This window comes from Schistocerca cancellata, chromosome 2 (assembly GCF_023864275.1).
Source record: "Schistocerca cancellata isolate TAMUIC-IGC-003103 chromosome 2, iqSchCanc2.1, whole genome shotgun sequence".
NCBI classification, from domain to species: Eukaryota; Metazoa; Arthropoda; class Insecta; order Orthoptera; family Acrididae; genus Schistocerca; species Schistocerca cancellata.
The window spans coordinates 425,558,132-425,571,121 of record NC_064627.1 but is presented as its reverse complement, the minus strand read 5'-3'; the positions used below and the strand labels follow the sequence as shown (position 1 = coordinate 425,571,121).

Sequence of the window (12,990 nt, the reverse complement as noted above, 5' to 3'; positions counted from 1 at the left end):
TTATTTTTACTTCTTTATTCACTATGTTAGTATCTATAAAGTGAATCTTTCTTTTCAAGGGAAGAAATCTGTTAAGGCATAATGTTGGATATTACTGAGAGATTAAATCCTTTCTGCCAGTACATTAAAATTCTAGGACATCGGATCATGTTCATTAATAAAGTATTTCACTTTTGGACAAGATGTTTACCATTTGGCATCTGAGAAGCAAAAATATAATGTCCCACTTGCAATAAATATTTTTTAACATGAAAGTGAATTTTAATTAACATTTCTTTGCTCAGAATTCATACATACATGTATGATTGTACTGGTGAATGATAAAATTTAAACAAGTACAACCCCTACAGCAGTGGTAGTTATTTGTTCCACAACAGACAGCATATTTTGAAAAAGAATAAATAGGATGGGGTACAGCAGTGTTTATAACACCTCTTTGGATAAGAAAACGTTAATGTTGACCTTCATTTATATGATATTATTAAACACAACGAATTGCCTTGCTATTGTGACAACACTCCTGACCTACTGAATTTTCTTTGTAGAACAGTATGTCATAAACAATTGGAACCTGAAATGCAATTGCACCAATGTATGTTACATGTGGTGGTGGTGGTGGTGGTGGTGGTGGATGATGGATGGTGATGATATTTGTTCGTACTTTACAGGTATGCCATTCAGTAGGACAGCTGAAGGCCGCATTTATCAGCGAGCATTTGGAGGCCAGTCTCTCAAATTTGGAAAAGGAGGACAAGCTCATCGATGTTGCTGTGTTGCAGACCGCACAGGGCACTCCTTGTTGCATACACTTTATGGCCAGTCTCTTAAATATGATTGCAATTATTTTGTTGAGTATTTTGCTCTGGACCTTTTGATGGATGGTGATGCCTGTGTGGGAGTTATTGCTCTCTGCTTAGAGGATGGATCAATACATCGTTTCAGAGCAAAGAACACGGTTAGTGAACATGTTACTTGTTGATAGCAAGTCCTGTGTAACATGCAATATCTGAACTGAAGCAATCAGTGCATGCTTAGATACATATCTTTCAACTTCACATGAAATGGCTGGACAGTGTTCACCAATGCATCATGGCCGGCCGATGTGGCCGTGCGGTTAAAGGCGCTTCAGTCTGGAACCGCGTGACCGCTACGGTCGCAGGTTCGAATCCTGCTTCAGGCATGGATGTGTGTGATGTCCTTAGGTTAGTTAGGTTTAATTAGTTCTAAGTTCTAGGCGACTGATGACTTCAGAAGTTGAGTCGCATAGTGCTCAGAGCCATTTGAACAATTTTGAACCAATGCATCATGTATCTTATGACATTCCTTAATTTAATTCTTTTATCATCAAATTTTGAACATCTTTCATGACTAGGTTTGCTACATACATTGAAATACTGCTTATACAAAACCTGAGACAGCAACCCACATAAACACATGGTACTGTTCTGTTTCTGGGAGGATCCATAATGTACAAGGAACAGGCTGATTATAGTTTGTGTGTTTTACATACATGGAACGAACAATTTGGGCTGTGTACTTAACCTCTTTGTACCATTGTGAAAATTAATTTTTGTTGTAAATGCTGTTTGAATTGTTTCACTTGCTTGTACTGTAGCCAATTTTTAAGGTTAACAAAATTTGTTCTTTCATTTTACACACACACACACACACACACACACACACACACACACACACCAGAGGTAATGTGAATACATCAGTGTGCTGGCATGCTTCTGTCAGTGGGGCCTGTAACATGATATAACATTGTATGTGTATGCTTACTGTTATTTGTAGAACATGTGGCTGTATGCCACATATTGTACAAGAGGTTACACATTGCTCTCTTGGCAGTAGGTGTAGGCCCTCTTCTACCATTCTGTCACCCATAAGTTGGATGTTAGATGCTATGTTCTAGAACTTAACTTGCATTCTCACTCTCATTGTATCCAATGTATCATGAAGGAATAGATGTACATTACGTTTTTTCTAAATTCTTAACTAACATAGAAAATGGCCCAGGTTTCGAATCTAAACTGTGGTGTTGGGAAGATGACAGTCATAGAACCCTCAAGATTGTTGGAACAGTCAGTCACGAGAAAACTCCGCCTGTGTGAAAGATACGAGACAGGAAAAATGCCCTCAGAAGAAATATGCACTAATTCCCATTCCAAAAACAGTAGGTGCTGACATGTAAATATTACCATATTATCAGTTTACAAAAAACTGTCTCAAATTTTCTTCAGATGTCCAGTAAAATGTAAGAATACAGGAGTAATACTGACCCTATGATTTAGGATGAGGAAACAGAAAGGCAAGCAGTTGTTGAGTTGGTAGTAAGACAGGATTCTGGCCTATCCCCAATATTATTCAATCTGTACAATGAGCAGGCTGTGAAGGAAACAAAGATTGAAGGTGGGAAGAAAATTAAATGTCAGACAGAAGAAATAGAAGATGATGACACAGTAATTCTGTGAGAAATGGCAAAAGAGTGGGAAGAGCTATTGAATGGGTTGAATAGTGTCTCGAAAACATATTATAAGATGAATATCAACAAAAGTAAAATGAAGGTAAATGGAATGTTGTTGAATTAAATTGGGTGATGCTGATGAAATTGGATTATGAAATAAAACCCTAAAAGTAGTAGACATGTTGCTATTTGGGTAGAAAGATAACTGATGATAGAAGTAGAGTGAATATAAAATGCATAGTAGCAAGAGCAAGGAAAATGTTTTAGGAAAATAGAAATTCTTTAACAATGGATATTAATTTAATTGCTAGAAGACCTCTTTAAGATATTTGTATGGACTGTAACCTTATACAGAAATGAAACATGCACTATAGTCAGTCAGTTAAGAACAGAATAAAAAAAAATAAAAACTTTTGAATTGTGGTATTGCAGAAAAAATAGTGAAGATTAAATGGATAGGTGGAATAACTAATGAAGTACTAATAAATATAATTGGGAGAAAGAAATTTATGGCACAACCTGACTAAAAGGAGGAGTCAACTGATTTGGACACATCTCGAGGCATCAAGAAACTGTCAGTATGACAATTTGTGTGTATGTTTGTGTTTGTTTGTGTGTCTATCAACCTGCCAGTGCTTTCGTTTGGTAAGTCACATCATCTTTGTTTTTAGATATATTTTTCCCACGTGGAATGTTTCCCTCTATTATGTTCATATCATTAATTTGAACCCAACAATTACGTTTGTTATTGTCACTGTTGCATTTCGAAATCTTTTCTGTCATCTTATTTTCTCTTTCTGTTTTTGCAAGTAGTTTCACTTTGTATTCACCTTCTCCTTTTTACCGTAATCTACCATAAAAATTTTTATCCCGCCTATATATACTCAATAATACGTAACCTACTTCCAAACCATAACCAAAAAGAATTTTTTTTCCCCCCCGCTTTCAACACTATCACTGCTATAAAATCCACCGTTTCCAGTTTACAAACAGTTCCTTTCACCTATTAAACAACCATTTCAGCTAGTTCTAATAACTTTCGCTTTATTTCCATTTCCGTTTTTCCCACATCACTGATCATTTTTAGCCGCTTCCCACAGGTTTTAACGTCATTATTTCTTCGTCAGACAAATGTTAGCCTCATTTTCATAATCTGCCACCACAAAACCACTCCTTTTAATAAATTTACACGCAGTTTCTTCGAAATTTTCCTGAATTTCTCCATCCTTTAACGTGTTTTGGCGGCAACACAACCACCTAACCTTTGTGCACATCGTTGTCTACCAACCCAAGTTCACCACAGGATCCACATAGCCCAGCTTTTACCAACACTTTTTCGCCTTTTTTCACACCAGATCTCCAGTTGCTTTCTAGTTCCCCTTTATCTCTCCCCATATATTTTTATTTTCATTTTCATTCATGTTACACTTTCCACATTCTAATACCATGTCACCCTCACAACAACCCCATTAAGTTTTATTTACATTCCCTCCACAAACATGCCTTCGCCCTAGCCAGATTACACTCCCATATTTTATTTTCTCAGGCTTGTCTGACATTTGGCATCACCCCCAAAGGCCTCACACTTAAAGTTCCCATCTCTGGCTGCAACCCTTCTTTCCATCAGTCCCTATACCAGTTCCAAACTGAACAATCCATTGCCCTCACCCACCTAATCCTTCACCTACACATCAACTCAGGCAATGAACACATCCATCAACTCCTATCCTTAATAAAAGTCCTCAATCTTTCCTCTCCCACATCCACACCCGCTGTTCAGAGCCTCCTCCTACAGGTCAACCGCAAATTAAAACAGCATGCCTCCCTCCACCACAAAAAACTATCCAATCTCCTGGTTTCCCACCTCCGGAAAGGCAACTCACTCACCCTTCACAACCTTTCCAGCAAACCTCAACCTCCTCTCATTGCACACAGACCCAGTCTCTCCCATCTACTCAATCTCCCACTTCCAGCTCCACTCCCCCCAAAACCTCAAAATTCCAATCAACACAATCTGGAACCACAACACCCTAATTCAGTAGTTAACCTGTAACCTCCCCCTCACTTACCGACCTTAATGACAGCGAAAAATGAAACCGCGTGTACCTAATGGGAATTTTGGAAAAGCAATCGTCACCGAAGTTAACCTGTCGGTAAAGAGGGAGGAAAGGGTTACATCTAAATGAAAGGAAATGTGCTAATGAAACTGGTGGAAATTAATTTTGAAAAGGGGTAAAGTTAATAAAGAAAGTAAATGTGCAGCCGTTACGTTAACAATTAACTAGCGGTAATCAGGTATTTGAGATTTGGGGGAAATCACGGTCGCCAGTCCTAAGGACAATTACTATAGTAACTGAAAAAAAGAAAGGTTATTACACATATAATTAGCACTAGAAGCGTGGCAACTGAAGGTTGACACGCGTAGTGTGAAAACTGAAAGTTTGTCAGAAGTAATAAATTTCGCTACACCCTGACTTAATTTAGCAAAAGAATTAATAAAACCGGAAAATCGAAAGTTAATTTAGTGACTGAAGTTAATAGTGAGCTTTCTTTCTGAAGCACATCGAAATTCAGTAAAATACGGTTAGTCTTGGACTACCTCAACAATCATTTCAAAAACTACTTGAATCTACGCAATTTAGAAATAAGAGATTTAACTCTGAACTTGAATTAAATGATTCTGAACAATTAACAATAGTAAAATTTAGTACGTACCAAGCTGAGCTGCAGTCACAGGTAAGCTAAAATATGGTAACAAAACTCGCACTCTTAATTTGTGCTTGTGTAATCTGAATATTGTAGCCAGCTAACTGAACTTTGAAATTAAAGCAGTGAAATAGAATTAGCTATATTACTTTAGTGCTGGCGTTTAAATTTCAACGACACTCGGGTTCATTCCGGAAAAGGAAGGGACCCTGCTTGGTAATGCAATTGGGACAATGAGCAACAAAGGTTCATGCTAAGTTGGTGTAATTATAGTTACGAAAATGGTACAGTTCGAAAAGCTGAGGTCTGCCATACAGTTCTAAAACTTCACTTGCTTCCAGTCTTCCTTGATGGTTGATTGAAGGTTTGAAGCCGTCGATCGAGGAGGTGGCGACAGTCACTCATTGTCGGCCGTCGCTGTTGCAGAAGCTGGATGTTGGCGCGCCTTCTTCTCGACACGGTCACCAGACGAAACGGGCTCTTGATGTACGCTAGTTAATGTTTCCCGTCCGCGACACCATGTCAGAAACTATCATCGCAAGTCGAGCGCAATTACATGCTGCCAAACCCCGAAAGCGCGGCAACTCGCGGGAGCGTCACACAACACACCTGCTCCACTCGCTACTCCAGCCAGACACCTTCTCTCAGCCCGCGCTCCACGCGGCAGAGTTAACGCTACCAAAGATCCTACACACTTTGATTCTTCACACGACCTATCGACGTAATCGTTCGATAGCAGTTTTCCCTAGGCAAGACCCAGCGTAAAAATACAAATAATATTTACGAAACAAACCAATTATACATCGACATAAATGCATAAATATACAAATAGTAAAACAATTACAATATACAAAGAGACAGAAATGTCATATCTTGAGGTAACAAAGCAAGGAAGAAAAATAGTACCATAGATGGAAATAGGAGGATATGCATTTCCGGCGTTACAAACCTTTCCTCCAAACCTCTCTCCTGTTCCGAAACCTCTGTCCTATCCAAAGGCCTCACCTTCAGCCCCACTCCCAGATTCAACCAAACAGCCCTCGTCAAAGATTTACTGTCCTACACTCGTACTCTCTGCTGGAAATATCACTTTGCCACGAAGAATAATGATCTTAATCCTACTCCAAATGATCCAACTCCCCAGGACACTATCAAAATAGAACCCTGCCTGGAACAGTTCCATCCTCCGTCACATCGGAACCCACCTCCTCTTCCTCAAAATCACCCTCTCCAAACCTTCCAGGAATTTCTGACTTCCAGCCTTGCCTCTCAATCCTTCTTAAAAAACCTTAATCCTACTCCCAACATCACCACTGCTGAAGCCCAGGCTATCTGTGATCTGAAGGCTGACCGATCCATCGTCATTCTTCATGATCTGGACTCACACTGAAGAAGAACTCCAGAATTTCCTCTCCAACCTCAACTCCTTTGGTTCCATCAGATTAACCTGGTCCTACTCCAAATCCCATGCCACTTTCCTTGACGTTGACCTCCATCTGTCCAATGGCCAGCTTCACACGTCCATCCACATCAAACCCACCAACAAGCAACAGTATCTCCATTATGACAGCTGCCACCCATTCCACATCAAACGGCCCCTTCCCTACAGCCTAGGTCTTCGTGGCAAACGAATCTGTTCCAATCCGGAATCCCTGAACCATTATACCAACAACCTGAAAACAGCTTTCGCATCCCGCAGTTACCCTCCCGAACTGGTACAGAAGCAAATAACCAGAGCCACTTCCTCATCCCCTCAAACCCAGAACCTCTCACAGAAGAACCACAAAAGTGCCCCACTTGTGACAGGATACTTTCCGGGACTGAATCAGACTCTGAATGTGGCTCTCCAGCAGGGATACAACTTCTTCAAATCCTGCCCTGACATGAGATCCATCCTTCATGAAATCCTCCCCACTCCACCAAGAGTGTCTTTCCACCGTCCATCTAACCTTCGTAACCTCTTAGTTCATCCCTATGAAATCCCCAAACCACCTTCCCTACACTCTGGCTCCTACCCTTGTAACCGCCCCCAGTGTAAAACCTGTCCCATGCACCCTCCCACCACCACCTACTCCAGTCCTGTAACCCAGAAGGTGTACATGATCAAAGGCAGAGAAACATGTGAAATCACCCACGTGATTTACCAACTGACCTGCCTACACTGTGAAGCTTTCTATTTGGGAATGACCAGCAACAAACTGTCCATTCTCATGAATGGACACGGGCAGACAGTGTTTGTTGGTAATGAGGATCACCCTGTGGCTAAACATGCCTTGGTGCACGGCCAGCACATCTTGGCACAGTGTTACACCGTCCGGGTTATCTGGATACTTCCCACTAACACCAACCTGTCAGAACTCCGGAGATGGGAACTTGCCCTTCAGTATATCCTCTCTTCTCGTTATCCGCCAGGCCTCAACCTCTGCTAATTTCAAGTTGCCGTTGCTCGTACCTCACCTGTCTTTCAACAACATCTTTGCCTCTGTACTTCCGCCTCGACTGACATCTCTGCCCAAACTCTTTGCCTTTACAAATGTCTGCTTGTGTCTGTGTATTTGCGGTTGGATATGGGTGTGTGTGCGAGTGTATACCTGTCCTTTTTTCCCCCTAAGGTAAGTCTTTCCGCTCCCGGAATTGGAATGACTCCTTACCCTCTCCCTTAAAACCCACATCCTTTCGTCTTTCCCTCTCCTTCACCCTTTCCTGATGAAGCAACCGTTGGTTGCGAAAGCTTAAATTTTGTGTTTGTTTGTGTGTCTATCGGCCTGCCAGTGCTTTAGTTTGGTAAGTCACATCATCAAAAAATCAGTTGACCTCTTAAAGATGAATGGACTTTTAAAAGACAGTCATGTCTTTAAAAAATTCTGAGATTGTTAAGAATGAAGCATAGTTGTCGCACATCTGTGACTAGTGGTATTAACCACTGTAGCATGCAGACATACACTGAGTATATAAAATTATGTGGTAAAGGACCATTAATTTCATTTGTGGTCGTTTGGAATAATGAACATTCCACCTAAATGTAAGAAGAAAGGTAAAGTCAGCAGTTTGCCTCCAAAAAGTACGTACCACTCCAAATCAACCTGGTTTCTACACATTCAGAATTTCTTTTCTGATAATCTCTGGTGTGTTTATGGTATGAAATGGAATGAATGTTGTATAGTGTAGTAAGTTAATTCCGTGTAAAATTTTCACAACTAATTTTAACAATTTTGTACATTACATTTATATAACAGCAACTAGCATTGAGAATTGTGTTTGAGCACCATGAAATGAGCAAAGGCGAATCTTTTTTAAGTTGAACTAAAATACTTCCATCATTCAAATGACTGTACATTTTAGAAAATAACATTTTGACAACTCATGTTTTGAGCACAACAAACAGTCTATCTCTCACTACTCCTCCTCCTCCTCCTCCTCCTCCTCCTCCTCCTCCTCCACCACCACCACCCCCACCCCCTGCCTCCATTTTGTTCTTTTTGTTTGATTACAATTAGGTGTATCAGGTTTTCCCAAAATATCATAATTTTAAAGAAATTAACATATATTTGTAGATTTATGAGTTTATTTTCAAATTCTGTTTTAGATACTTGCAACTGGAGGATATGGACGTGCATATTTTTCATGCACATCAGCACACACATGCACGGGGGATGGTACAGCTATGGTATCCCGTGCTGGGTTGCAGAATCAAGACTTGGAGTTTGTACAGTTCCATCCCACAGGTATGTTTCATCATACTGGAACTGAAGTGGTCCATTTTTACTCATTGATAAAAGAATTATCTCCAGGAACTTAAACCTCAAGGAAAAGAATTCTCATGTAAATAATTCCTGATATCCCACCAACAGACATTTAGTGTAATAAAATTTGTTTGTTATTCTGTGCTGCAAATTTCTTTACGGCCAGTGTGCACCCACTACACTTAAAAATGTAATAGTATTTCCCACCTTTATAATTTTGCCAAATACTACCTTCTATTAGAAACGTAGGAGAACATGCCCAAACTCGCTTGTAAAAGTGTAATCAAAAAGAAAGGGAAGAAAAACAGTAAGGAATGGAGGAGGAGGGTGTAGGAGGACTTCAACATAAACAAGGAATGAGGGAAGGAAGAGTGTGAATACAGGGTCTGACCTCTGGAATGGTTGGGAAATGCGCTCAGAATTTGGGTTTATAAGTTTAGTATCTACACAGGTGTGATAATGCAATTTCACTATATGGTCATCGCGGATAATTCATTGACTGACGGTGGCTCGATAATAGCCAGATATCAGAGCTATGTGACAGGGAAATGAACTCACTGTGCAAGTTGATCTGGCAAAGAATCCAAACTCGTGTAAAGACAAGCACAGGTAGAACTCATCACGCAGCTGGTGCAGATAGTTAACGTCTAAGCACTTGGCACAATACGTGGCATGATACACAGGGTGAGGTGTGTTGTGGTCAAACTCCAAGTAGGCACTGGCTAGACTGGCCTACTGCAACCCCCGGGTGAACACTTCTGTCAGTAGGTCTGCTCATACAGTATTTTAATAATAATAATAATAATAATAATAATAATAATCATCCTAGTGGCACAGCTATGAAATTTACATCTTTGTTGTCACAAATATTTGGCTGTTTCTCCTGAACATGTTAACATTTGTGAGGTTGTGGTTGCTGTGGGACCTGCGAACACAGCTGCTTTTATCTGAATACGTATCAGATTTCTCTTCCGTACTGACGTGAGAATGTTAAAATGTCACTTGCTTCTAGACATATCGTAGGCTTGCCGCTCTCTCATTGCATAGAAATAGCAACTGACATGCCATCATTCGTTCCCGTCGTACGTCACCGTGAGTGTCCACAACATTATGGCGAGAAACTTAGGTATACCACTAGCCCCCATCTAGACTTTTACTGTCTCTTACCAAAATGCTGTTGTTGAGAATTTGTACAATTTTAGTCAGTTCAGTTCCGACTACGAATGGATTCAGGCAAACTGCAGTTAAATGTGGTAGCTGTTCCTAAAAAGCCAAAGTACATTATATAGATTCACATGTGTGGTAACATGATGCATGATGTAATTTTCTGCCTGCGCACTACATACTTTCCCGCACTCCTCTAGTTCTCAACCAAGTTGGTATCACTGTGTCCCCCCCCCCCCCCCCCCCTCCAGCCCTTCTATACTCCTGTGCTTGAGCAACTGTGGAACGTGGACTGCAATATCTTCTATGGTGAAGTCATATGCAAGAACAGCAACTAATACATAAATAAAAGATCACAATTACAACTCAGTCTGATTCTTCGACTTTTACTTGTTTCATGATCTACTGATGTCTGTTGATACGGTCTGCATGATGGACCTTTCCGCCATAATTTAATCTCTCAGCAATAAGGTAAGTCTTTCCGCTCCCGGGATTGGAATGACTCCTTACCCTCTCCCTTAAAACCCACATCCTTTCGTCTTTCCCTCTCCTTCCCTCTTTCCTGACGAAGCAACCGTTTGTTGCGAAAGCTTGAATTTTGTGTGTATGTTTGTGTTTGTTTGTGTGTCTATCGACCTGCCAGCGCTTTTGTTTGGTAAGTCTCATCATCTTTGTTTTTAGCAATTATAGTCAGTTTGATATGAATGATTTCATTTATTAGACATTTCATTCTCGATTAATTTTCTTTCTTGTTCTACATGAATGTCACTATAATGTTCTGAAACTGATTAAAAGCTGGTAACATTTTTTACTCAGAATTCTAATAGGTGAGCAGTGACTGAACTTTTCAGTTGCAATGCTCTTAGTAAATCTTTACAGTCTCCCATAATCAAATAAAATATTGGTCTAAGTTCAGAATAAGGTAATGTTTTTTGAAGGACAAAATTTCCACTGTGAGGGTTACCTTTACTTAGAACTTTAATTGCAAACCTGCTCAAATATAACAACACATTGCTAGATGATAGAATGTAGTGCTATTTCCTTCTGTGTTTCACAAAATTGTCAAATTTTTAACCAGAGCAATTGAATGTTGTTAGTGGCTAGTTCATAGTTTCTCACACATCCCTTCAATTCGTGCTGCACGAATCAAATGTTGCACATTAGTTCAAGCAATGTTGATACGGTATTGAGCGTTTTGGCGTATCAAGAAATTTTGAACCTCTTCAAACATAAGTATCATTTACCCAGATATGTCCTTCAGAATTCTTCAAAATTAATCTGCATGTGACCTCAATATCCAAAGCGTCATCTGTAAACGAGATGACGCCTGTGTACTCTGTTATACAATGTAAAAATGTCAACCTCAACAGCAATACTTTAATCTGTGAATATAAGACTATCCTGTATTTTCTGAATGACGAATTTGGAAAAAAAACCTCATATTGTAATTGGGTAAGTACAGTACTGTGTGTCCTGTGTACCCTCTATGGAAGGTTTCCACTCAAGCTCATCTGTATCCATCATGATGTCTGCTGCCATAGATACTCAATCCCTCTCCCCTGAAAAATCTATTAGGGCCGAGACTTACCAGGCATGGGCTGTGATCTCTAGCACAGAACTGGAGAGGCCTCTGGAAGACATGACAGTGGACCAACCACCATTGGAGCCAAAACTGATGGCGCTAGCTCTGCTGAGAGGGCATGGAAGCTGCAGCAAGTAGAGGTGATGCCACCTCCATTGGCATGGGGGGAGGGACTGGAGGATGGAAATACTCCATGGGTTCCTCATCAGAGGTGCAGGTGCATCACTGCTGACCTTTGTGACTGACCATGACACCCACCAGATACCTCTGACTCTGGTTGAAGGACCAGGTCCAGATGACATGCCCTGGAGGAAAACACAGTGGTCGACCATGGCATGTGACTCAGGGTGCAGCATATCAAGGAGACCCAGTGGATGGCGCCTATGTAAATGTTCGTTGCCTGAAAGCTCGACAATGCATCATCATGGGAAGCAATAGACACGAACTTCTTCATTTGGGTCTTAAATATGTGCACAAAGCTCTCCACCTCTAAATTAGACTTTGGGTGAAATGGTGCAGTAGTCAGATGCTGGATACTGTTGTGAATGCTAAAGTGCTCAAATCCCGTGACACAAAGTGCCAACCGTTGTTGGGTGCAGGGGGATATCTCAGGGGGCAAAAATAACAGAGACGGCATGAACCGTGGCAGTTGACAACATGGAGGATAGCTTGGCTATATACACAAAACTAGACAATGCATCAACCATCAACCACTGCATGCTACCCAAAAAGGGTGCTGCAAAATCACAGTGTACCATGTCCCATGGGTGCTCTGGGACTGGCCAAGGAGAGAACTGGTGCAGCAGTGCTGCCAGGTTCTGTGCACAAGCCCTGCAAGAACTCACTAGATGTTTGATGTCGCAGTCAATTACCGACCAGTAGATGTGATGTTTCACCAATGCCTTCACATGCGTCATACCCCAGAATGACACATGTAACAAAGGGAGTATGCAAGGACACAACACTGGGGGAATGACCAAAAAACATCATCGCTCTTGTGTGGCAAGCTTGAGAACCCCACTGAACTACATGAGCTGACCATGTAAGAGGAAAAACACGTGACACACCAGATCTGCACCAGAGGAGATGTGCTCTGGCCAACCCAACAGAACCATCAAGACAAAATTGCAGAAAAGCACGTCAGTGGCCATGGCAGTCAGGAATTCAAATCCCATCAGCAGAAATTCTGAGACAGTTTTCTGCAAGGCCTCATCTAATATGAACTCAAAAACCTCCGGACAATCAAAATCCAGATGGAGTCCCACCAATAGCCGCAATAGTACATCAGCATTGCATGTTGGGCAGTGGGGTAGTAATGAATGCAATAA

General features: G+C 40.9%; 1 protein-coding gene across 1 annotated transcript in view; it reads left to right on the top strand.

Moving 5' to 3' along the window:
* The window catches only part of LOC126161889 (succinate dehydrogenase [ubiquinone] flavoprotein subunit, mitochondrial), a 94,896-nt gene that overhangs the window by 33,375 nt on the left and 48,531 nt on the right, over positions 1 to 12,990 (top strand). The window contains exons 5-6 of the mRNA XM_049918029.1: positions 669 to 955; positions 8,760 to 8,898. Of these exons, the coding sequence (XP_049773986.1) occupies positions 669 to 955; positions 8,760 to 8,898 (426 nt within the window). The remainder of the gene's footprint in view (positions 1 to 668; positions 956 to 8,759; positions 8,899 to 12,990) is intronic.